The sequence below is a fragment of the Papio anubis genome, chromosome 15 (genome assembly GCF_008728515.1).
Source record: "Papio anubis isolate 15944 chromosome 15, Panubis1.0, whole genome shotgun sequence".
Classification (NCBI taxonomy): Eukaryota; Metazoa; Chordata; class Mammalia; order Primates; family Cercopithecidae; genus Papio; species Papio anubis.
Window position 1 is genome coordinate 9,422,379 of NC_044990.1, and position 25,334 is coordinate 9,447,712.

At 43.4% G+C, this 25,334-nt stretch overlaps 1 protein-coding gene and 1 long non-coding RNA gene across 7 annotated transcripts; one reads left to right on the forward strand and one right to left on the reverse strand.

The window, feature by feature from the left end:
* The first annotated feature begins 236 nt into the window (after positions 1–236).
* LOC108582841 lies at positions 237–15,889 on the forward strand. Of its 3 annotated transcripts, XR_004178634.1 has the most exons (3): positions 239–818; positions 925–1,080; positions 10,938–15,889. It is a non-coding gene; the product is annotated as an uncharacterized LOC108582841 (long non-coding RNA). The 3 variants fall into 3 exon arrangements; XR_004178633.1 differs by having other exon boundaries at positions 237–1,080; XR_002518269.2 differs by having other exon boundaries at positions 238–1,080; positions 12,031–15,889.
* On the reverse strand, positions 13,664–20,821 carry HMGB1 (high mobility group box 1). Of its 4 annotated transcripts, none has more exons than XM_009191722.2 (5): positions 19,024–19,301; positions 18,394–18,557; positions 18,070–18,215; positions 17,401–17,575; positions 13,664–16,390 (listed from the first exon to the last, which is right to left on the reverse strand). In XM_009191722.2, exons 2-5 carry the CDS (start codon positions 18,541–18,543, stop codon positions 16,217–16,219), a joined length of 645 nt encoding a protein of 214 aa, XP_009189986.2. In that variant the 5' UTR covers positions 18,544–18,557; positions 19,024–19,301; the 3' UTR covers positions 13,664–16,216.
* Positions 20,822–25,334: the final 4,513 nt, after the last annotated feature.

Consider the following 25,334-nt stretch of genomic DNA (forward strand, 5'->3'; position numbering starts at 1 on the left):
CCAGGCTCCAGGAGCACAGAGGCTGGGTGGATTCCTGCTTCCCTGTGACTCCGCTGTGTTCAGGCGGGGCAGTCACTTCCTTCACCCCAGTGTCCCTGTTTGTGCAAATGAGGTGATTATTGGTGCCGACCTACTTCGCAGGCAGTTTTGAAGAGAAGTGGTAAACACTGACGGGTGCACACTCTCCTTCCCCCCCCCCCCCCCCCCCCCCCCCACGTGCGCACCCAGAAGGAAATAAAAGCCGTGATTTGCACCGGCGGGTCGGCCCGCCTCGTCGAGGGTTCCGCTGAGCTGCTCACAAGGGCGTGCGGAGGCCCGCGGCCGGCCCTGGCCCCTGTGGTGGCAGCAGCTGGCTGGCTTCCCGGGCGGCTACCTCCAGCTGCAGCTGTCGGCGCTATTTGCAGCTCTCCACATCCTGAGAGCCGGACGCCGAGGACCGCTCCCTGGAGGGCGTGAGTAAAATGCAGCAGCGGAGCGGTGAGGAGGAGATTACTGGAAAAACTGGGAGCGGAGTCAGGCGAGTTCTGGAGCAGGGAGAGGCCTGGGAAGTTGCGAAACGTTGACCTGCAGGGTCCTGAGGAACTGTCGGCCTGGGCTGCCCGCGTGGGTCATTGAACATTAATCAGCCACCCGTCCTCGTCCAGGCCAACTGAAATAGAGTCAGCAGGCTGCATGACGAATACAGTTTGAAAGGGAACGAACTTCGTCCTATTCTCTCCTTGGAAAGGCCTTTCCAGCCTCTCGAACTCACCCCTGTCTCACTACCCTGTTGTGTTATCTCTGTGGGCCTGCGCAGCACCTGAAATGATCTGGCTTAGGTATGTGTGTGCTTGTTCATTGTTTTGTCTTCTCCGTGAAAATCTAAGCTCCTAGAAACTTGTGAGGGAGGCAATGGGTCTGCTTTGTTTACCTCTGCATCTCCAGGGCCGAGTGCAATGCCCAGCTCGTTTGTAAATGAGTGAAGGAGTCCCCTACTAGCAGGCTGCCTACTCATCAATCAAGTCGCTGGCGGGTTTCTCACTTTTACCTTTGGTAAAAGGTTGTCTTCGACCTACGGGGAGGAATTGGATCTATCTGAGGGTAAGGAAATTCATCCTCCCTGGGTTTATGTGTTTTCCAACCCATTGCACAGAGTCTGACAAAATATTAATGGTCTTCACTGTTTCTTTTGATGATGTCTGCCACTTGTCACTATTTAAGGTAATCTCATGTCATTTAAAGAAAGTAAAATTAGGGGCTGGGCGCAGTGGCTCATGCCTGTAATCCCAGCACTTTGGGAGGCTGAGGCCAGCGGATCACCTGAGGTCAGGAGTTCGAGACCAACCTGGCCAACATGGTGAAACGCCGTCTCTACTAAAAATACAAAAATTAGCCAGGTATGGTGGCGGGCACCTGCAGTGTGGGGTGCTCGGGAGGCTGAGGCAGGAGAATCGCTTGAACCCAGGAGGCGGAGGTTACAGTGAGCCGAGACTGCGCCATTGCACTCAGCCTGGGCAACAAGAGTGAAACTCCATCTCAAAAAGAAAAAAAGAAGAAAAAAAAAAAAGAAAGTAAAATTATAGGGTAACTAGAAAGTTACAGTAGTATAACAAGCATAATCATTTAGATGATTTTCACCTATAACGTGGTTAAGTTTGAGACTCAGTTCAATTCAACACATTTGACTTTTGGACAGATCCAATGTAGTCTGTTGTAGTTATAAAGAATTCAGACCTTTATAAGGAAGGTTTCATGGCATTAATGAAATTTATGTGTTAATGGAACTGAAGGACTTCACTCTGAAAGCAAGTGTTCTCTAAACCTAAATATTTTAAGAAGAAAATTAGTTGAAAATTTAAAAGCTTGTCAAAAGTGACAGTCATTTCATTTCTTTTCTTTTTTTAGAGATAAGGTCTCACTATGTTGCCCAGGATGGAGTACAGTGGCTATTCACAGGCACAATCATTGTGCACTACATCCTGGAACTAATGGGCTCAAGCAGTCCTCCTGCCTCAGCCTCCCAAGTAGCTAGGACTACAGACACACACCACCACGCTCAGCAAAAGTGACAATCATTTCTAATACAGACATCCACACCTGGAAATACTGTGAAAATTATATTCATTGGGCATATTAGTGTCTGTTCTTTCCAAGATCTGAGTTCAGAATGTTTTCTTCTATAATTGTAATGAAATATCACCATTTCTTGCTAGCATTATACCAAATCCCTCTAGGCCACTGGGCAGTAGGGTATGCCAACCTAGGTTTTCGGAGATGACTTGTATCCCGTTCACTATTAGAACCAACATGTTAGAATTTGTGATTTGTCACAGAGTAGAAAACGAGTTCACTCAAGAAGCACTTATCTACGAGCACCTGCACAGGTGACACAACAGGCAAGTGATAGGAGTTCTGGACCTTCTGGAACTGACAATCTTACTAGAAAAATAAATGTAACCACATCACTCAAACAAACGCACAAACAACTATGCAATTTGAGTTGTGTTTTGACTCCCTCACTGCTACCTTGTTTTTATTTATTTATTTATTTTTATTTTTATTTTTATTTTTTTTGCCGGAGATGTTGCGGGGAACGGAGTTTTGCTTTTGTCACCCAGGCTGGAGTGCAATGGCACGATCTCAGCTCACTGAAACCTCTGCCTCCTGGGTTTAAGTGATTCTTCTGCTCCAGCCTCTTGAGTAGCTGGGATTACAGGCATGTGCCATCAAGCCTGGCTAATTTTTTGTATTTTTAGTAGAGATGGGGTTTCACCATGTAAGTCAGGCTGGTCTCAAACTCCTGACCTCAGGTGATCTGCCTGCCTCAGCCTCCCGAAGTGCTGGGATTACAGGTGTGAGCCACCGCACCCGGCCCCTCCTTGCTGTCTTAATAGAAAGTGGAAAATAGAAATCTTATACACAAGGCCTTTGGTTTGAAGACAACATGCCTAGAGATAGGGAACTGGAATCCAACACCATTGCCTACAGATCTTTGGAGACTAAAAGAGAAAGAATCCAGGAGAGAAAAAAACCGAAAAAGGCTGCCATAGCTATTGGCCTCATTGGACAGGCCTGGGGGATGTGCACAGACCCTAAAGGTGGCCAGAGCTGACCAGCTTCCTACCGCACTCTTCTGGGTGGCCCAGGCACCCAGTTGCATTGGCTGTGGCCACTGAGAAAGGATCGAGTCAGTCTGAGCCATGGGCAGTGACAGAGGAGAGGGGATCAGCAGAGCCTACCTGAAAGCAAAGGAGAAATGGGTTGGTTGCCTCATTGCAGAATTTACAGATGAGGGCGACAAACTTGTTACCTGAGGGGTTCCTTCATGCCTTGAGTTTCTCTGAAAGAAAAGACAGCTGAGCATTTGCCCTGGTTTTGTTTTTGTTTTACCATTTTTGCACTTTCAAAGTCATGCCATCAAGTTTTAAGCTAGTAAGAGGACACATACATATGGTAAACAGGACCATATACCGAATGGTACAATATCATAGTTCTTGTAGCAGCCACATTTTGATGAATAAAATTTCTTTTAAAATCTCTTTTTTAAAAATTAAGGGCCTTCTTTCTACCAGGCAGCAAATGTTTCTTTCCTATGTAAACTTAGCTTGCAAACATAATTTTGAACAGCTTTATCATGACTATATATCTTACTAATTTATTATCTTCTTTCTTTCCTTTCTTTCTTTTCTTTCTTTTCTTTCTTTCTTTCTTTCTGTGTCATGGTCTTGCTATATCACCTAAGCTGGAGTGCAGTGGTACAATCATAGCTCACTGCAACCTTGAACTCCTGGGCTGGAGCAAGCCTCCCAACTTGGCCTTCCAAAATGCTGGGATTGATTACAGGTGTGAGCCACCTCACTGGGCCTCTTGCTAGTTTATTGTTTAAAACTCTTCCTTAGGGCCGGGTGCAGTGGCTCATGCCTGTAACCCCAGGCCTTTGGGAGGCTGAGATGGGAGGATCACTTGATCCCAGGAGTTCGAGACCAGCCTCGGCAACATGGAGAGAGCCTGTCTCTACAAAAAATCAGAAATTAGCTGGGTGTGGTGGTGCACACCTGTAGTCCCAGCTACTCAAGAGGCTGAGGAGGGAGGATCACTTGAACTTAGAGAGTTGAGGCTACAGTGAGCCATGACTGAGTCATTGCACTCCAGCCTGAGTGACAGGGTGAGACTTTGTCTCAAAAATGAAAAATAAATAAATAAATAAATAATAAAAGCCTTCCTTAGACTTTTTCCCTGGCACTTTCTGAAGTGATGGCAGATGGGTTTTATTCTGGTTTTTATAATAGCTAAAATTGGGTCCCAGAAAGGAATCTAGATTAGACGACAAGAAGATTATTTTTGTCTGATAATTTCCATTACTCACCTAACTGCTGTCTTTCCTGGAATTAAAGAGAGAAGAAACTATGGAGGCCAGATGCAGTGGCTCACGCCAGTAATCTCAGCACTTTGGGAGGCTGAGGTGGGTGGATCGCCTAAGGTCAGAAGTTCAAGACCAGCCTGATCAACATGGTGAAATCCCGCCTCTACTAAGAATACAAAAAAAACTAGCTGAGCGTGGTGGTAGGTGCCTGTAATTCTAGCTACTCAGGAGGCTGAGGCAGGAGAAACGCTTGAACCTGGGAGGCAGAGGTTGAAGTGAGCCGAGATCACGCCATTGCACTCCAGCCTGGGCAACAAGAGTGAAACTCCATCTCAAAAAAAAAAAAAAAAAAAAGAAACGAAAACAAAACAAACAAAAAACTATGGAGACCCAGGTTCTAGGGCCCTTGGGTAGAGAATACATTTTAGGAATTCCTTTGGATGTCTGACAGTAGAAGCTACTCCTTGTAAGTCTGTTGCTGTGAAATTACAACATAGCTCATTTAGCAGCGGGACAGCCCATCTCTGGAAAAAAATGGTGTGAGGGTGGAATTATGCCTTGGGAGGCCAAGGAGGAAGGATTGCTTGAGGCCAGGAATTCAAGACCAGCCTGGACAACATAGCAAGACTCTGTCTCTACAAAAAATAATTAAAAGAAATTAGTCAGGCATGGTGGTGCATGCCTGTAGTCCTAGCTACTTGAGAGGCTGAGGTAGGAGGATTGCTTGAACCCAGGAAGTTTAGACTGTAGTGAGCCATGATTGTGCCACTGCACTCCAGCCTGGGTGACAGAGGAAGACTCTGTCTCATAAAAAAAAAAAAATAAATAACATACAAAAAGATATTCATAATAAAATAAAATGGAAGTATTTTGATGATTTCTTAGTAAGATTTTAAGAATTAATAGCCTACTAAGACCTAGAGGTAAGAACAAATTAGATTTGGCCTAAAAATGAAGATGTAGCAAAAAATAAGAAAAAAATGGCATTTCTGTTTTTTTTTCCAGGTCAGTGATTCTTTTTTTTTTTTTTTCCCCAGACAGAATCTTGCTCTTTTGCCCAGGCTGGAGTGCAGTGGCTTGATCTCAGCTCACTGCAGCCTCTGCCTCCTGGGTTCAAGCAGTTCTCCTGCCTCAGCCTCCCGAGTAGCTGGGATCACAGGCATGCACCACCACGCACTGCTAATTTTTAGTATTTTTATTAGAGACAGGGTTTCACCACGTTGGCCAGGCTGGTCTCAGACACCTGGCCTCAAGTGATCTGCCTGCCTCAGCCTCCCAAAGTGCTGGAATTACAGGTGTGAGCCACCGTGCCCAGCCAAAATCAACATTTTTTTTTTTTTTTTTTTGAGACGGAGTCTTGCTCTGTCGCCCGGGCTGGAGTGCAGTGGCCGGATCTCAGCTCACTGCAAGCTCCGCCTCCCAGGTTTACGCCATTCTCCTGCCTCAGCCTCCCGTGTAGCTGGGACTACAGGCGACAGCCACCTCGCCCAGCTAGTTTTTTGTATTTTTTAGTAGAGACGGGGTTTCACCGTGTTAGCCAGGATGGTCTCGATCTCCTGACCTTGTGATCCGCCCGTCTCGGCCTCCCAAAGTGCTGGGATTACAGGCTTGAGCCACCGCGCCCGGCCCCAAAATCAACATTTTGATTTTTCAGTAGAGATGAGAGAGGTGGATGAGCCACATCGCCTGGCCTGAGTCAGTTGATTCTTGAGTAGAGTTATTTAAAAACCTTTAGGACCTTAACAATTTTTTTAAAAAACTCCCAAGTTTTATTTATTTATTTACTTATTTATTTATTTATTTATTTTTGAGACAGAGTTTCACCCTTTCTCCCAGGCTGGAGTGTAGTAGTGTAATCTTGGCTCACTGCAACTTCCGCCTGCTGTGTTCAAGCGATTCTCCTGCCTCAGCCTCCCAGGTAGCTGGGACTACAGGTGCCCACCACCACACCCAGCTAATTTTTATAATTTTAGTAGAGATGGGGTTTCACCATGTTGGGCAGGATGGTCTCGATCTCTTGATCTCGTGATCTGCCTGCCTCGGCCTCCCCAAGTGCTGGGATTACAGGTGTGAGCCACCGTGCCTGGCCAAAATCAATATTATTTCTAATGGTACATTGTAATTATCTATAGAAGCTCAATATATATAAATTCAGACATGAAAGTTTGCAATGCTGCCTTCTAAAAGTTAAGTTCTTAAAAGAAACATGAGGCCAGGCACGGTGGCTCACGCCCATAATCCCAGCACTCTGGGAGGCCGAGGTGGGCGGATCACTTGAGGTCAGGAGGTTGAGACCAGCCTGGCCAAGACGGTGAAACCCCATCTCTACTAAAAGATACAAAAATTAGCCAGGAGTGGTGGTGGGTGCCTGTAATCCCAGCTAATCAGGAGACTGAGACAGGAGAATCGCTTGAACCTAGGTGCAGTGAGCTGAGATTGTGCCAGTGCTCTCCAGCCTGGGCAACAGAGCAAGACTCCATCTAAAAAAAAAAAAAACAAAAGACAAAAAAACATGAAATTTACACTGCTTTTCAGTGACCTGTGTAGGGTAAAATCCAATACTCATCAATGTATGAAAAAGATTCCTATGGGGTTGTCTAGAGGATAAATTATATATAATTAATTCAGTTTCATGTTGGCCTACTGGCCACTATTAAATGAAACGTGTATGCCTTGAAAGAATGTTGATCTACGTCTTGGTTTTAAAACAGTATGTGAAAATGTTGTTATTTAATCTTATTTAAAGAAAAAAAATCTGATACAGTTACTAATTAGTAAGTTTTGGAGATTATGTAGGTTTTTACAAGGTACAGTGACGCAATGAAGTGAAAAGCAGAAAAGCTCTAATGCTCTTGCAAAATTTTCAGAGTTTTTCTACCCATTCCAATTGATCTAGGCATTCACTTTTTGCAGTTCTGCAATTACTTGAATATAAAAGCTCTTTCTGTTAATCTCCAACCTGAGAAGTAGTAAGGTAACAGAAGTATAAAGGGGAGTGGACATTTCAATCCAATGGTTTTCCAGGTGTTTCAGGCTTCTTATCTGCTTGCTTTTGAAGGTTTACTCCTTTCACAATTCCCCCCACTGTTGTAGGCTCGAACCTTTATAAAATCTTAGAAACCATGACCCTATTTTGTATCCCTTATATGTAAAATTGTCTGAATAGCCTTTTAAAAAGTTGTTACCTTTGCGTGAAAACTTTCCAAAGGTAGCTTGGTAAAATTCACCAAATTTGGCTCATCTTTTGATTCAGTGATTTCACTTTGAGGAATATATTTATATCCTAATGAAATAATTATGGGCAAAGGTGTGAGCATAAAGAAAGGGTAGTCATGTTACCCTCATATGTAACAGTAAAAAATTATAAACTAAATGTCTAATAATATGGAATTGATTTAATAATTTATGGTATTTTACATTCAGGCACTAAAAATAATGCCTAGCAGAATACGAATATATCATGACATAGACTTTTTTAATATTTATATTTATTTATTTATTTATTTTGAGATGGAGTTTTGCTCTTGTCCAGACTGGAGTGCAATGGTGCGATCTAGGCTCACTGCAACCTCTGACTCGTGGGTTCAAGCATTTCTCCTGCCTCAGGCTACCGAGTAGCTTATAGGCGCCCACCACCATGCCCAGTTTATTTTTGTATTTTAGTAGAGACAGGGTTTCACCATGTTGGCCAGGCTGGTCTCGAACTCCTGACCTCAGGTGATCCACCCACCTCGGCCTCCCAAAGTGCTGGGATTACAGGTGTGAGCCACCGCGTCCGGCCGACTTTTTTATTTTTTTAAAGACAGAGTCTTGCTCTGTTGCCCAGGCTGAAGTGTAGCGGCACCATCTCAGTTCACTGCAACCTCCACCTCCTGGGTTCAAGCGATTCTTGTGCTTCAGTCACCCGAGTAGCTGGGACTATAGGCGCATGCCACCATACCCGGTTAATCTTTGTATTTCTAGTAAAGACAAGGTTTCACCATGTTGGCCAGGCTGGTCTCAAACTCATGGCCTGAAGTGATGCACCTGCTTTGGCCTCCCAAAGTACTAGGATTACAGGTGTGTGCCACTGTGCCCAGCTGACATAGACTTTTGTTCAAGATAGACTGTGAAGTAGAAAAAGTAGCTTACAAATGCAATATTTGTAAATTATTACCATTTTTAAAAACATATATATATGTATGTATATCTATATGCACACAACACTACAAAAAGACAACTTAATTTAAATATGGGTGAAGAACTTGAATTAGTTCTCCAAAGAATACAAATGGCCAATAAACAGAAGAAAAGACACTCAGTATCATCAGTCATTAGGGAGACACAAAACCACAATGAGATTCCACTTCACACCTACTAGGATGGCTATAATTTTAAAAAATAGAAAATAGGAAGTGCCGGCAAGGTTGTAGAGAAATTGAAACCCTCATACATCATTGGTGGGAATGTGAAATGGTGCAGCTGTGGAGAACAGTTTGGCAGTTCCTCAAAAAGTTAGACATAAAATTACTATATGACCTGACAATTCCACTCCTAGATATATACCCAAAGAATTGAAAACAAGAACTCAAACAAATACATGTACACGCATGTTCATAGCAGCACTATTCACAATAACCACAAGGTAGAAACAGCCTAAGACCTTATCACTGGATGAATGAATAAGGAATTATGGTATATACACACAATAGAGTATTATTCAACCTTAAAAAGGAATGAATGGGCCGGGAGTGGTGGCTCAGGCCTATAATCCCAGCACTTTGGGAGGCTGAGGCGGGCGGATCACCTGAGGTCAGGAGTTCAAGACCAGCCTGGCCAACATGGAGAAACCCCGTCTCTACTAAAAATACAGAAAATTAGCCGGGCATGGTGGTGGGTGCCTGTAATCCGAGCTACTCAGGAGGCTGAAACAGAATTGCTTGAACCTGGGAGGTGGAGGTTGCAGTGAGCCGAGATTGCACCACTGCACTCTAGCTTGGGTGACAAGAGTGAAACTGTCTCCAAAAAACAAAAAACAAAACAACAAAAAAGGAATGAATGGCTAGGTGTGGAGGCTCACACCTGTAATCCCAGCACTTTGGGAGGCTGAAGCAGAAGGATGGCTTGAGGGTAGGAGTTTGAGACCAGCCTGGGCAACATGGAAAGACCTCATCTTTACTAAAAATTTAAAAATTAGTCACACATGGTGGCATGCACTTGTAGTCTGAGCTACTGGGGAGGCTGAGGTAGGAGGATCATTTGAGCCCAGGAATTCAAGGCTGCAGTGAACTCTGATTGTGCCACTGTATTCCAACCTGGGTGACACAGTGAGAATCTGTTTACAAAAGAAAAAAAGATTAAAGTACTGATACATGATAAATATGAATGAACTGTGAAAATATTACATGAAGTAAAAGAAGCCAGACGCAAAATGTCACATATTGTGACTGCATTTACATGAAATATCTAGAATAGATACATCCATAGAGACAATGTAGATTGGTGGTTGCCAAGGGCCAGTGGAGAAGAAAATAATGGGTACAGGGATGCCTTTTTGGGTGATGAAATCATACTGGAACTAGATAGAGGTGATGGTCGCAGAACATTTTGAATGTACTAAATGCCACTGAACTGTTCACTTTAAAAGGTTAATTTTGTTATATGAATCTCACCTTAATTTTTAAAATCTATCTCTATATATCTGTATCTATATATATTACATGTTATATATAGAAACTGGCCTTAGGACACATAATGTGGTAATAGTCTTGCTGACTGGTAGAATTATAGATTTTTGTTTTATTTATTTTGTTTCAATAATATAAGTTTCATTCATAATAAGGGCAACCGATTTTTCAAAAGTTATAGTCGTGTGTAGCATATTGCATCTTGCTTCTACTTCCAGAAGATCAGGCTACTGTCCTAAGCAGCATCTATTATTTCAGTGATTACCAGCCCTTTAGAATCAGATGGCCTATAACTTTCTACATGACTGGGAACATTTTTGTTTGGTTTGGTTTGACTCAGTTCAGAAATGTTCTGTCTAAGTAAATCAAAGGAGAAAGCCAGAGAAGATCCTCAGTGATGGCAGACTGTACTGGCTATCCCCGCATAGCAAAAATTGTAGCCATAGCAGGAGAACTCAGGCCTGGAAGTGAGGGGCAATGAGGAAGCTTTCCAGCCTCTTTGTTGCTGTCCTTAAGGGAAGGGGAAGGAGCTCACATCTTTTTTGCACCTACTGTGAGCCTGGCGCTGCTGGAGTGTTTTGATACTGCCATTTGTCCTTGAGCAAGCCTCCGAATCCCTACGGGCCTCTGTCAAAATGCACAGATTAGACTACAGTAGCCCTTAGAGCCCGTTCGCCTCTAATGTGCTAGGACCCTACACTAGTGCTATGCCTTATTCTGTCCCTCCCTGAAAAGAGGCTCTCTGGTCAGCCTCTCTGCTTCTGAGCCTAAGTGTGCCTAGCCCCATTCCCTGTGTCCAAGCCCCAGCCAGGCTGATTCCAGATGGCAGAGCGAGGCCTGGGGAAGTGGGGCTTGGGGTGTAGGCGTGGGGGAGCTGCAATATCTTTGCTCTGAGCAGCCTCCAAGTTTTTACTCTTCATCTCTTCCAGGGATTACGGTGGCACCTGAGGCTGTGGCAACTGAGCATCTTGTTTTTCTTTATCTTTAGGAGCATTCTCGCACACTCAACAGATCCTTATTTTATTTTAGGGCTTTTTATTCTCTTACTTGGTTATGCTCAGATCACTTTATAAAATAAGCTCTGATTGAAACCCAATAAACAAAACTAGGGTACAGTCAACACCTGTGAAGAGGAGAAAAAAAACCCAGAAAGCAAAAGCTAACAAACAAAATATGGTAAAGCCTCTGTTGAGAGATTCTATGTAATTCTAAGGAACTAAGCTTAATTTCACTTTAAGCATATAAATACAATTTCATTTATAAGCACATTCGGAGTATGTCCTTTGCCATAAAGTATCATCTCCAGCAAGGAACTGGTGAACTTTATTCCTAAGGCAAATCCTCAGAATCCATTCTGCCTTTCCAAATACGTGTCTCCCAATGGCTAGTATCTGGGCCACACATGTCGTCTTTCGCTACACCTTATTGAACGACTTGCTTTTCCAAAACTGTTGGCTGCAGCTTCTGTAAGATTGATATACAATCTCTGCTAGAAAAGACCCTCTCCAGAATAAAACAAACCAAAAAACTACCACATACTTCCATTTAGGAAAGAGTATATCAAAATGGGAAAGAACCTCCTCATTTTCACACAGTGGGTTACTTATTTAGTTACTGCAGTAACTTGAGAGAAATAGTTTAGCAGTTTAGGCCGGGCACTGTGGCTCACGCCTGTAATCTCAGCAACAGGGCTGAGGAGGGAGGGAGGATAGTTTGAGGCTAGGAGTTTGAGAAATAGTTTAGCAGTTTAAATAAAGCAGTGGTTTGACCTAAGAGTCTTTCAGTTGACTCTGCCTGTGCTTCTTATTCTGGTCAGGTAGCTCTGGACAAATGACAGTATTTTAGTATTTTAATTTCTCATTTTTAAAAATTGAGTCACAGAGCCAAAGAAAAACCAGTAAAAATATTAATTGCAAAATCATTGTTAAAATGTTTCACAGCATAAATACAGCTTTTGTGGGCGGGGGGCAATTTATCAACATGTTCCAAAATGTTAAATGCAAATGTCTTTTGACTCAGCAGTTCTACTTTTGAGGTATCTGAAGACCCACACGTGCCTGAGAGAAATGGACAGATGTTCAGTGCAGTACTGTTAAACAGCGAAAAATAGGAAACAATCTAAATGTCCATCAGTAAGGGAATGAGAAAAAGTATTACGGATCATATACAAGTGAGATCGAAAACAGAAAAAATATATATTATGGAGCACCATACTGTGGAATGTCACGTGACTGAATTATGTGACTAAAGAGAACAATCAATATGAGTACATAATTTACAGGGATCTCTCTAATCCCTTTTCCACTTTTTAAAATGGTATTTAGTATATTCACAAAATTATGTATTTTTAGTAGACAAGGTCTCACCATGTTGCCCAGGCTAGTGTCAAACTCCTGGCCTCAAGTGATCCTCCCACCTCGGCCTCCCAAAGTGCTGGGATTGTAAGTGTGAGCTACTGTGCCTGGCTTTCCACTGATTTTCTATTTCTGGATTCTAGCGTGTGCATACCTTTGCCCACCATTGCTCATGCTCACTTACAGGTTTATTCATATTACTGCAGATTTTATTCCTACTTCCTTTTCAGCGGATGCCCAATAAATTCAACTAAACTAGGCACAGTGGTGTGTCCCTGTAATCCCAGCTACTTGAGAAGCTGACACGGGAGGATTATTTGAGCAGATTCGGAGACCAGCCTGGGCAACACAGAAATTCTATGTAATCTCTCATGTCAAAATAAGTAAGTAAAAATTCAACTAATTAGAAGGTCCAAACCAATTGACATGCCTAAAGACATCTAACATTTCTTCCTGGCAGAGATTATGTCTTAGACCAAAACCCCCTGGAAGACGAGCATTACATATTCTGGAGTGTGGCATATTATGTTTTTGTCATTCCATGTCGTATGGCATTTCCTTCATGATGTATTGTGAAACAAGCAATTCTAGAACAGAGCAACATTTTGCCTCATTAATCGGGGAGCAACGTGGCATAGACCCAGGGAATTTCCCAAGTTATGGCAAGTGTTAGCACTGCCTTGGTATTAAAAGGGGACAAGAAAACGAACCACCTTCCATCTTTTGCTGGATAGCCAATAAAATCACTTTCTGGCTTTAATCTAGTTTTAAAAGGCATTTCAAGGGCCATTTGAAAGTGACACAAAGCACAAGTATGAAAAAGAAATTCAAATATCACACTGTCTAATAAAAGAGCCTAATCACTTTAGCAAGTTAATTCTAAGACTTAAGCTGTGTACAGTGTGTGCAAATTTGCAGATACCTTACCATCATATTCAAGTGTCTTACTGGTACTGAAAGCTATCAGACCCTTTCAGGAGGCGTGTTGTACCAAGCAGACTTAAATGTGAACTTTCATCAAGAACCCTTTCAGGAGACATACTGTACCAAGCAGAACTAAATGTGAACTTTCATCAAGGGCTATGCGATGTCAAGCAAGGTAGTGCCCATGTATTTCATTCAAAAACCACTGTTGTCTCTCCTGTGATTTTCAACACAGTTAAATCCTACAATGTCTGAGCAATGGTTACATTTCCTTTAGTAAGGGAAATACCTGTTGAATGGGTATGTGTCACATGGGCGCTTTCCCTATCTTTATCATTTAACCATTACTCCTGGGGTACACAGGACACACAAATTTCATTTTTCAGATTTCACTTTAAGAAAATTAATAAATACAGCAAACATTAACAACACTGTGATGGGACGATCATCAGAACTAATGATAACTAATCAGCAATAGCTCTCAACCTTTGCACAGCAAAGTTAGGAAATTTGACTCGTTAATCAATATGCCATATGCCTCTTTAAAATGCAAAAAAAACTAAGACTTATACATCTTAGTTCATTAGTTTTAAAAAGCATCTTCATTTTAAAAGTTGGCCCAATTAATTATAGATTGTTTAGTCTTTTCTTAATGTCAACAAAGTCTTTAAACCCCACAGCACTGTAACTATCTTGGCATTAGAATAGTTTCTATACACTTTCTAAAAAAAATCATCTTCAGTTACAAGGTTTTACACTTAATTATCCAAATTGCCTCCCATTTCCATTTACTTGAGTTTTAGACATCCAACTTCTAGGGGATACTGTTGGAACACCAAACCAAACTATGCTAATCTTCAGATTTAAGAGGGTTTTTGTCCATTTTCTTAAGATCTGTGGTCAAGAATAAATCCTAAAAAACTGTTCCCATTCTCAACATCTTAAAAAAATGGTAGCTGTCATGACATACCTACTAAAGTTACAGTCTCCTTGAGCCAGAATTCATTTTAAACCGATCAGAATTACTACTGTTGACAATGGTTATTTCTATATAGTAGAAACTTCCATCTAAATCAGATTGAGTCATTTGTTCCTCTTAACAAAAAATCTGATGTTGACACAATTGCAGCCTATCACTAACCCTGCTTTTCACTTGCATGTATCTTTTTAGAAATCTTGTTTAAATCATTCTGAAAGTAAAACTAGTTTTTCCTCATTTATATATAGCACCGAGAGTACTTGCAATGTTTGACAAAACCTTTTACCAGCCCATTAACCTATTTATAAGCATAAAGTGAGTATTTTTAAAGGGAAACTTTGCCATCCCTTATACTTATTTAAAAGGTACTAAGAGATATTATTAGAGACAAGATTTAAAAATATGTAACAAAATCTTAAATTCTTAAGTGAAAGCCATTTAACTAATATTTAAAACCTCTGCAATTATTAGTTTATTAGTATCATCCAGGACTCAGATGTTCAGTATTCCTCCTGAAATTACATAAACCAATGCAAATGGAAAGAATCCAAGTCAAAATTATATAACAAAACAGCACTCCATCACAAAAGCGTGTAAAATTACAAGAACGCTATTTTAAAATACTGGCACTTTAAGAAAACGATAATCTCGAAAAACCACAAAATTGCCAAATTGTTCCCTAAACTGCTAAGCAGATAATGACTAATGAGTTTGTTTTGTAAAGAAAAATCATTCAAATAAATTGAATAATTCATACTGAGATGCAAAGTTTAAGTGTCTTCTTTCCTCCTATCTACTTCGATTTATAAAGGGGCAAACCATAATATAGGAAAATATACCCTATTTTGAATGTGGCATCTTCATTTTAAAAGCTGGCCCAATTAATTAAAAATACTTGTAATGGAAAGTCTCGTTTCCTGAGCAGTCCATATTGAGATAAATGGGAAAAGACATCTATAGCCAGCATTTTCATAGTCTTCACTGAGACTAATGTCAACAAAAAATTTAATATGGCAGTCTTGTATTTTAAGCTCACGCTTTTGGGGATACATTCTCAGGTCTTCTTTAATGTGGGAACTGCAAAATATAACTGCCATTACATGGTAATGGGAGTTAAAGAATAGAGTCCTCATGTAAAGGTTAGAACATACTTTTCTATTAGTCCTTCAAGGACAGACTTTCAAAATGTTTGATTCTAATAATCCCATGCTTTGAGTAGACTGATTACTCTTCAGTTTGTAAATGTAAGTGGGCTATGTGAAATTTCTTAACTGATCAAGATTTTCGATGTTCAGTTATGGATGAAAACTATCTCAACTTAACTTTACCCCCATTATGGTATGCAGGGTGTGTAGACAAAAGCTTTTTATTAGCTAACTATATGAAAGGATAAACACTGTAATAATTCATGTGATTCAAAATGGGCAAAAGCAAAAGACTAGCTTCCCCTCAAGAAAAATTTCAGACCTATGAAAAGGACAACAATACTAATAAAAAAAATTGTATTTACTTAGAAGCATTCAGAATGTCAACAAAACAGCTGCAACTTTTTTTTTTTTTTTTGCAATTACAGAGTGGTATTCAGTTAACAGAACAACAATTATTTCGTATAAGCTGCATCAGAGACAACTGAAGATGAAAAAACTACCATCCCCATATATAACTAATTTGTGCTGTGCACCAACAAGAACCTGCTTTAAATTTCCATGCCAATTTACAACCCCCATACTGTACCAGGCAAGGTTAGTGGCTATTGAAAATACCACCAGGACAGGGCTATCTAAAGACACATTCGGTAGTGTGTTAACTATACAAAAAAAGACACTGTACAGTTTAAAAACAAATCTTACACAGCCTTACATTTCAATTTTTTTTCTTTAAAAGGAGTGAGTTGTGTACAGGGGGGTTAAATGCTTTATAGACAAGAAAAAAAAACTGCGCTAGAACCAACTTATTCATCATCATCATCTTCTTCATCTTCATCTTCTTCATCTTCCTCCTCCTCCTCATCCTCTTCATCTTCCTCATCTTCCTCCTCTTCCTTCTTTTTCTTGCTTTTTTCAGCCTTGACAACTCCCTTTTTTGCTGCATCAGGCTTTCCTTTAGCTCGATATGCAGCAATATCCTTCCAAAGCAAAGGGAGGACAAAACAGTAGGGAAGAAAAAAACATTAAGGGAAGAAATAGAACATGGCAGAAGTTTATGAAAGAAATCAAGATTCTAGTTATACCAAAATACCACGTATCTGTAGATCCACTGCAACTCCAGAAATAAGTAGAACTTCAATAAATGAACATAAAAATACGAGATTATAACAATCTATAACTCATGAAATGGCATAGTCTAATATTTGCAAAGTTATGCCTCATTGAGGTGCAATTATGTACCACATCCTAACTCTATTAAAACCAGAATGTAGAGACTTTGATTAAAGGGTAGACACTGCCACCTTCTGAATGCAAAAAAGCACTCTACAGGTTTACACTGTCAGACCCTAATCCTTAGAAGAACATGTTGTCTTAGGAAAAAAAAAAAGTTAATTTGTCAATAACCATGCAATTAGGAGGTTACGAAACATCTAGAAATAAACACTTTTCAGAATGACTAAAGAAGCTGAAAATTAAGTATTTAATATTTCAATTAACTGTAAGAGTTATAGATTTCCTTAATCTTATTAATTTATTGGACAGAGCAGCAGACTTGAAATTTAACTTAGTGATGTCGTGGTTTTTTGAATATCTAAAGGAAAGGAACCTAAATGTTTCAGGATATGATTAAGAAAAACTAGCCTATATTACTTTGTCTAGCTTATTTCTGTACTGTATGCCAAGCCATTTAAAAATACTCATTTTTGACCTGAAGTGACTATCAACATTTTCATCAACTTCAAGATACTGGAGAATAACAAAACCAACTTAAATGTACACAGCCTTTGTCTGAGTCGTAATTATATTTAGTCAAAAAAACCGCTTTATTTGGTCCTCTGCATTCTCTGAAGGATGAGAAAAGACTTATATCAACAGCATACTTAATGTAGCTGTTACACTAAAAACTTATTACACCTCAAACTAAGTACAATCATACAACATCTGGCGTACTCGTCATCATTTTACCAAGCAAACCCACACTTCTTACCTTTTCGTATTTTTCCTTCAGCTTCGCAGCCTTCTTTTCATAAGGCTGCTTGTCATCTGCAGCAGTGTTATTCCACATCTCTCCCAGTTTCTTCGCAACATCACCAATGGACAGGCCAGGATGTTCTCCTTTGATTTTTGGGCGATACTCAGAGCAGAACAGGAAGAAGGCCGAACTAAAAAAAAAAAAAAAAAAAAAATTAGGATTTTAAGTTAACAGACCACAAAAACAAATAGTATCAAGTGTACACTGCATTGCTATTTAAAGCTGCCTGTGAATTTCTGTGATGCACTAAACAGGGTGCAAATACTATAATATGCTAATATCCTTCACAACCAAAGCTTAATTTACAACTATTTAGTTTATACTAACTAGAGCCTCAGATGAACATTCTACAATTACACTATTTCAGAGAGAGAGTATTTTTCAAGAAATAAAAGGACCAAAGGAAATACACTGGGCAAAGGAGACCAAGTGTCTAATTCAATTGCTCTGGTAACACTCCCACCCAACAGGAATTTTATAATATTTAAATATAACCAGTATGAACACGTATTAGCTAAGAAACTTTGTACACTTACACTCTAAACTGACAAAGTAGCTTGCTAAATTTCTCTCAGATTCTACTGTAAACCGTGTCTGGGAAGTAAAAACAGGCAAGATACTCACGGAGGCCTCTTGGGTGCATTGGGATCCTTGAACTTCTTTTTTGTCTCCCCTTTGGGAGGGATATAGGTTTTCATTTCTCTTTCGTAACGGGCCTTGTCCGCCTTTGCCATATCTTCAAATTTTCCTTTCTCTTTAGCAGACATGGTCTACAATATAATTATTTGTAAGTTTAAGTTGTAAAATTTAAGTAAATTATTCTCAAAACCAATGTCTTTTGCTATGTAATAGCGTGACACTATGAGAGCGCCAACTAGACTTTTTTTTGCATCCTCAATTGGAAATTGTCTTTTAATTACCTTGTTAGCATGTTTTAAGCCCTCTTACCTTCCACCTCTCTGAGCACTTCTTAGAAAACTCTGAGAAGTTGACTGAAGCATCTGGGTGCTTCTTCTTATGCTCCTCCCGACAAGTTTGCACAAAAAATGCATATGATGACATTTTGCCTCTCGGCTTCTTAGGATCTCCTTTGCCCATGTTTAGTTATTTTTCTAAAAAAAAATAAATTATCTGATGTTAGCAATAAAATTATGACACATAAGAGCTTGAAGTACTTAGGAAGGGAATGAAAACCAAGGTACTGGTTATTTAACACAGTAGTGACATCAACCTCCGTGAAATCAGACAAGAATATGGCCGAGAGATTAAATTCCTTGAAGGGGCTATGCCAAGTAAAAACAAAACAAAAACGGTCCTTCACGGCGATCTTAAGAAGTCTAGACACAAAGATATACCCATACAGTATTCCCTATCTATCCGCCTGAGTCTGCTCTGAAGGCGTAACTGGTCACTTAAACGATTTTAAAATCTAGAACACCCTTTTAAACCAACCAAACCAAAGGTCAGAAAACATGCTGCCAATTCGTGGATTTGCACTACTAGGTAGGGAACAAACAAGGGCCTAAGCGAGTCGACTCTTCCTAATTATGGACCTTTAAACAAAAAATCACCGTGTACCGAAAGTTTTCAAAAACACCCTCTTTGCATAAAACTTTGCTCCGAAGAGGGAGCTGCAGCCAGCTCCGGTGCTCGGAACCCGGCTGGAGGGTGGCGGTGCCACCGCGAGGCAGCCTCGTTTCCTATCGGTTTGGCCCTGAGATGTATTTCTGTTCTGACTAAACACGTCCGGTCTGAAGTTTCTCCGAGTAAACAAGGATGAGGGACAAAAGCCACTCCTGCTCGTGGCTCGGTGGCCCCCTCCCCCAACTCGGGGAGTATTTTTTGGAGCCGTGAAAGTTGGGGTGCCTCCCGCGCGGGGCGAGCCCCCCGCCCCCAGAACTTCACCGGTGGCCGCGCGGCCGACGCGAGAGGACGCGGCCCGGCTCCCAGGCCCGAGGCCGCCACGTGCACCCGGCAGGCCCCGCAGGCCCGCGCCGCCGCCGCCCCCATTTTGTCAGGCTCCGCGCAGGGAGAAGCCCCGCTCGAAATGGGGGCTGGCTCCGCCCGCGGCCGCCGGGGCCGGCGCGCACGGAATGGCCGCTGCGCGTCTTCCCCGCCTGCGCCGCCGCCGCCGCCGCCGCGAGGGCGAGCGCGAGCGAGAATATGGCTCCTTCCCTTTGTGTGTGTGTGTGTGTGAGTGTGTGTGAGTGTGAGTGCGAGGGTGCGGGCGCGGCGGCGGCGGCGGGCGGGGTGCGCGCCGCGCTCTGGCGCACACACTCGGCCATTACGGCCGGGGGAGGGGCGGGGGGCGCGCGGCCGGGCCCTCCCCTCCGCGCCGCTCCCCTCCCCCCGCCGCGGTGGGGGCCGCCCGAGGGCCCACCCGCCCGCCACTCCCCGTCTCCCTCCGCGCGGGCCGCGCGCCCCGCCGCCCCCGCACGGGGAACGCGGGGCTGTGAAAAGAGAGAGGAAAAAAAAAGTTGCCTCGGAACTGCTGCGCCCAGCTCCCCCGCCCGCCCGCCTTGTTTTCTCTCCAGCGGCGCCGGGCCCCGAAGGTCAGCCATGTTCCAGCAGGCGCAGCGGGCGCCGCTCCCCCGCCACCGCCCGGCCGCCCGCCGCCGCCGCCGCCGCGCCCGGGCCGAGGCCGGCCGGGCCCGCCTGCCGCCCCCGGGCCCCGCGCCGCCCTCGCCCGCCGCGGCGCCCCGCCCGCCCGCCGCCCGCCCGGCCGGCCGGCCGCAGCTCCCCCCGCCAGCGCCTGGCTCGCTGCGGCGACCTTGACCAATGCAATATGACGCCGCCGCTGCCCTCCCGCCACTCGAGCCGCGCCGGCCCGCCGCCCAGCCGCGCTCCGCGCGCCACGCCCGCCGAACGCCCGGCCGAGGGCTAAACACGTTCCAAGGGTACACAATTAAAAAATTTTTTTTTGCGCCAGTCAGCGCGGACGCCGCCGGGGGTGGAAACTCGCGGGGCGCGGGGCTCCCGGCGCCTCAGGCTGCCTGAGGGAAGGGGCTCCGGCGCGGGGCAGCGTTCCCGGCGCCCGGGCAGAGGCTCGCTCCGTGCGCAGTTCCCCCCACGGTCCCCCCTCATTTGCCTTTGTGTGGATCCTGACCCGCCGGCTCCCGGCCGCGGGGATCCGGCCGTCGCGCGGGCTGGGGAGCTGCCGGAGGCGCTCTCCCCGCCGCGGCGCTGCCCCAGACTCACCCTCAGCGAGGCACAGAGTCGCCCAGTGCCCGTCCGGCTCTCACTTGCCCCGGCGCTGTCTCTATGGAGCTCAATGTACTGCAATGGCTGTGAGAGCGGGAGCCAGACGCAGCCTCCTCACTCTCTCCGCTCTGTAACATTACTCTCCAGCCAGCGCGGCTCCTATTGGCTACCGCCAACTCACGGGGCTCGCTCATTGGCCCGATACCTCCCATTGTCCTGACCAGAGCCCGTTTGCTATTGGCTGTCTCCGGGGACACGTCATCAAGGATTGAAACAGCGCGCAAATCTGAATGTGTGTGTATGCCGGGCAAAGAGGCTGAGGCGGGAGAGGCAGAGGCAGAGGCAGCAGCTGCTACGGGAAAGCAGAGCTCTATGGTGTATGTGTGCATGTGTCTAACCCAAGCCAGCCCCACACCGGAGCGGCCGCCGGAGCGAAAAGGGCCTGACTTTTCCACAAGTGTCTCCAACTCCTCAGGCAAAAGAGACACCCACAGGTCTCCCCCCCCCTCTTGCCCCACATTCACGCCCAAAGCCGTTGAGATAAGAGGCCCCGGGCTTTTAATGGCCCTTAAAAAGTGAGGGGGACACTATGGGGTCATGTCCCCTGAAAACGGGGGTCTCTGCTGGTGCCGAGGGGCGGAAGCCGCCGAGCCTCTAGCCCCTCAAAGGTCTCTGATTGCGTTACACTTTAGGTCTCTGGAAAGGCAGGGCTTCTGTAAGAAAGTGACATGATCCAACCAGCCGGGTTTAAAATGCCCCTTTTCTGGGCTCATAAGCCGTCACGTCAGGCTCGCTGAGCAGCTGAAATCTTGAGTCACTGAGCAGGCATTCAGTTTCACCCTTTTTCTTGGTTTGATCGAGTTTCACAGCATGTCTAGAACTTTTTATTTAAATACAAAGCACTGTCTTAACTTCCTGGAAATCAAATAATTATTCCATGTAATTAAAGAACAGCCACTTCGTTTTGATATGGGGTACTCTAGCAGGAAATGTTTGTGAGGCCCTGGTAGAATTAGCAAATTCATTAGAGACCACATTCTAAACTGTTTGGCTGTTTTATTTGGCTTGGTGTGGATTACTGTTATAATCAAACGAATCCTTGTGATGCTATCTTTCCCTCCCATCACACCACTTAGTGCATCCATGTAACCGCTCTAGGATTACTGGAGTTGTAGGTATACGGTTACCCGAAGGATTAGATGCAGGCAGAGAGTGCATATGCCCAAATCCACAGGCTATGGTTTCTCTAACTCACCAAGCTGACTGGTATTAATAGACATACTTACGTCTGTAGAGAAAATGTGCGGGCTGTAGTGGCCAGTTCTGAAGACTCTACAGTTATATCAGTCCTTTATGAAACTACTATCTATTCCTTTTAGCCTGAGCAGACCACGCCCCTATTCGGTTATAACAGACTTCCCTTTTTTTCACTCTCTAATGGTATTTTGTGCACTTCTAAATCCAACAGCCAATTCCTCCAAATGTAACAGATCAAAGTTGGAATAAATCACCTACGTCGTGTTAATTTGATTTTCTGTATTGCTTATAAGCATCCATAACCTAATTTATTTCCTCAAATGTATTAAACTACTTAAGAGTAAGATTAGATAACCTTTCCTGTTTTAATGTTGATTTCTTTTTTAAAAGAAAATATACTATTGGTCTCAGGGATTATAGTCTCAGTGAATGGACAATATATCACACACGCACATGAAAAAGACTATAATATTAAGAGGATATAAATTGGTATACTGCACATGCAGTGTTTAAAGAGAATATATCTCAAGTTAACTTTTATGTTATTTTCACACATATTTACTATCCTCTGCTTCCCTCTACTAATCACTCAAATTTTACATTTCATTTAAATCTAGATATGTATTTCAATACTGTCTTATCTTCTCAATGTCTCATATTACAAAATATTCATGAGAATGATTAAGATACTTTCAATGGCATCCATGATATTAAAATTTGATGATTAGTTGAATATGGCACTATCAGTATTTTCCAGGATCAGTGTTGGCTTTGTACTGGCACGGCCATCCACTTTACTGGTTGTCTATACCAGCTTGCTCCTGCCAGGGTGCATTTATGGCCACAGGACATCTTGAGAGCAGTGGACCCACACAAGGTTTCTATTTTGACAGGAGGATATGGTGAGTAATAGGCACTGGAATTGAATAGACTTGGGTGCAAATCCCAGCTCTGCTACTTACTAGCTGTATGATCTTGGGCAAGTTTTTAAACCTCCATGCTTCAATTCTCTCAGCCATAAAGTGGAGGGGACCACAGGGTTGTAAAGATTAAACTTTTTTTCAGGTTTAAAATTATATAGACCCCCTCAATTCCATAATTTAGAAAACCTCAAGTGCAGTTAACTTTGAGTTTTTCTTCATATTTTGATCGTATATGAAGGCAGTGATTGCAAATCTAGTGAAATTTGTTTTTTTGTTGTTGTTATTGTTTGAGACAGAGTTTCGCTCTTGTTGCCCAGGCTGCAGTGCAGTTGCACGATCTCGGCTCACTGCAACCTCCGCCTCCCAGTTCAATCGATTCTCCTGCCTCATCCTCCCGAGTAGCTGGGAATACAGGCACGTGCCAACACGCCAAATTTTTTATTTTTAGTAGAGATGGGGTTTCACCATGTTGGTCAGGCTGGTCTTGAACTCCTGACCTCAGGTAATCCGCCCGCCTCAGCCTCCCAAAGTGCTGGGATTATGGGCGTGAGCCACCGCACCTGGCCTTGCTTTGTTTTTTTAAAATCCTAACCTCAAACAATGTTAATCTTCCCCTAGTCTGGTGATGGTACCTTTATTTATTCCCAAGTTTAACAGAGGCTGTGTCAGAGAGAAGAATTTAAAAACCATCACTTGCAGGCACTTCATTTCTTATATTTGATTTTCTGTGATATAGGCAGGGAAGGACATAAAAAAGAAAGAAATTTTAAAATAAAACCTACATCTTCTAGCTCTAAACCCACAACCTTGATGTTCACTTATTAGACCCTTTTCTTCTTCCACATGAATCCTTAGTCACAAGTTGACATATTTTACTTTACAGTTATTGGGTTTTTATTGTTATTGCTTTTGTTTTTTTGAGACAGGGTCTCGCTCTGTTGCCCAGGTTGGAGTGCAGTGGCAAGATCTGAGCTCACTGCAACCTCCGCCTCCCAGGTTCAAGCAATTCTCATGCCTCAGCCTCCCGAGTAGTTGGGACTACAGGCATGCACCACCATGCCCGGGTAATTTTGTATTTTTGATAGAGACAGGGTTTCACCATGTTGGCCAGGCTGGTCTTGAACTCCTGACCTCAAGTGATCTGTCCGCCTCGGCCTCCCAAAGTGCTGGAATTACAGGTGTGAGCCACGGTATCCGGCCAAGCTACTGGGTGTTTTATTCCAAATTACAAAGTCATCCAGTTGAAAAGCCCTGAACACCCTCTCCCATGCTCAATTTAACCAACTGAATTACAGATTGTCATTAATATACTTTATGCCCTTCCTCCATCCCCTCTAGGATAGGGGTAGTACCTCTTTTCTGTAATCCTGTAATATTCTGTATATTAATTACTGCAATCACAACTGTGGTTCTCCAATTGAATCTGCTTGTCCCACTGCACTGTATATCTTAAAGGCAAGGACTCTATTTTTTTTTTTTTTTTCTGAGACAGGGTATTGCTGTATTACCCAGGCTGGAGTGCAGTGCAGTGGCACGATCATGGCTTACAGCAGCCTCGACTTTCTGGGGCTGAAGCCATCCTCCCACCTCAGCTTCCTGGGAAGCTGGGACTACAGGTGAGAGGCACCATGCCTGGCTTATTTATTTATTTATTTTTCGAGGCGGAGTCTCCCTCTCTCACCAGGCTGGAGTGCAGTGGCATGATCTTGGCTCACTGCAACCTCCGCCTCATGGGTTCAAGTGATTCCCCTGCCTCAGCCTCCCGAACAGCTGTGACTACAGGTGTGCACCACCACGCCCAGCTAATTTTTGTATTTTTAGTGGAGATGGGGTTTCACCATGTTGGCCAGGATGGTCTTGATCTCTTGACCTTGTGATCCGCCCACTTCGGCCTCCCAATGTGCTGGGATTACAGGCATGAGCCACCGTGCCCAGCCCCGGCTAATTTATTTTTATTTTTATTTTTTGTAGAGACAAGGTCTCTCCATGTTGCCTAGGCTGGTCTCAAACTCGTGGGCTCAAGTGATCTTCCCACCTTGGCCTCCCAAAATGCTGGGATGACAGGCATGAACCACCGTGTCCGGTCCTGGCTATTTTTCTTTTGTAGACACAGGGTCTCTCCATGTTTCTCAGGCTGGTCTCAAAGTCCTTGGCCTCCTGAAATGTTGGGAATACAGGTGTGAGAAACTGAGCCCAGTCCCTATCTTTGAGTCCAAAGCACCTAGCAGAGTACTTGGTATACAGCAGGCACTAAATAAAGCCCATTGCATAAATGAATTAATAGCTGAAGGAGTACATATTACAAATTATTGTTTTAACGTTCCTCTTCTATCTTTAGATCTAAAAGCATTTAGGTCTTTCTAAATCAAAAGGCAGGAAAATAGAATAAGTGAATGTTAGGATACTAAGATTGAGGATAGGTGCCAATTACATCTCATTGATGTAACTTAAAAAGGGGGAGGCACAGTTGGAGGGTGACAGGGGATTTCAAATGTAGAGAAACACATA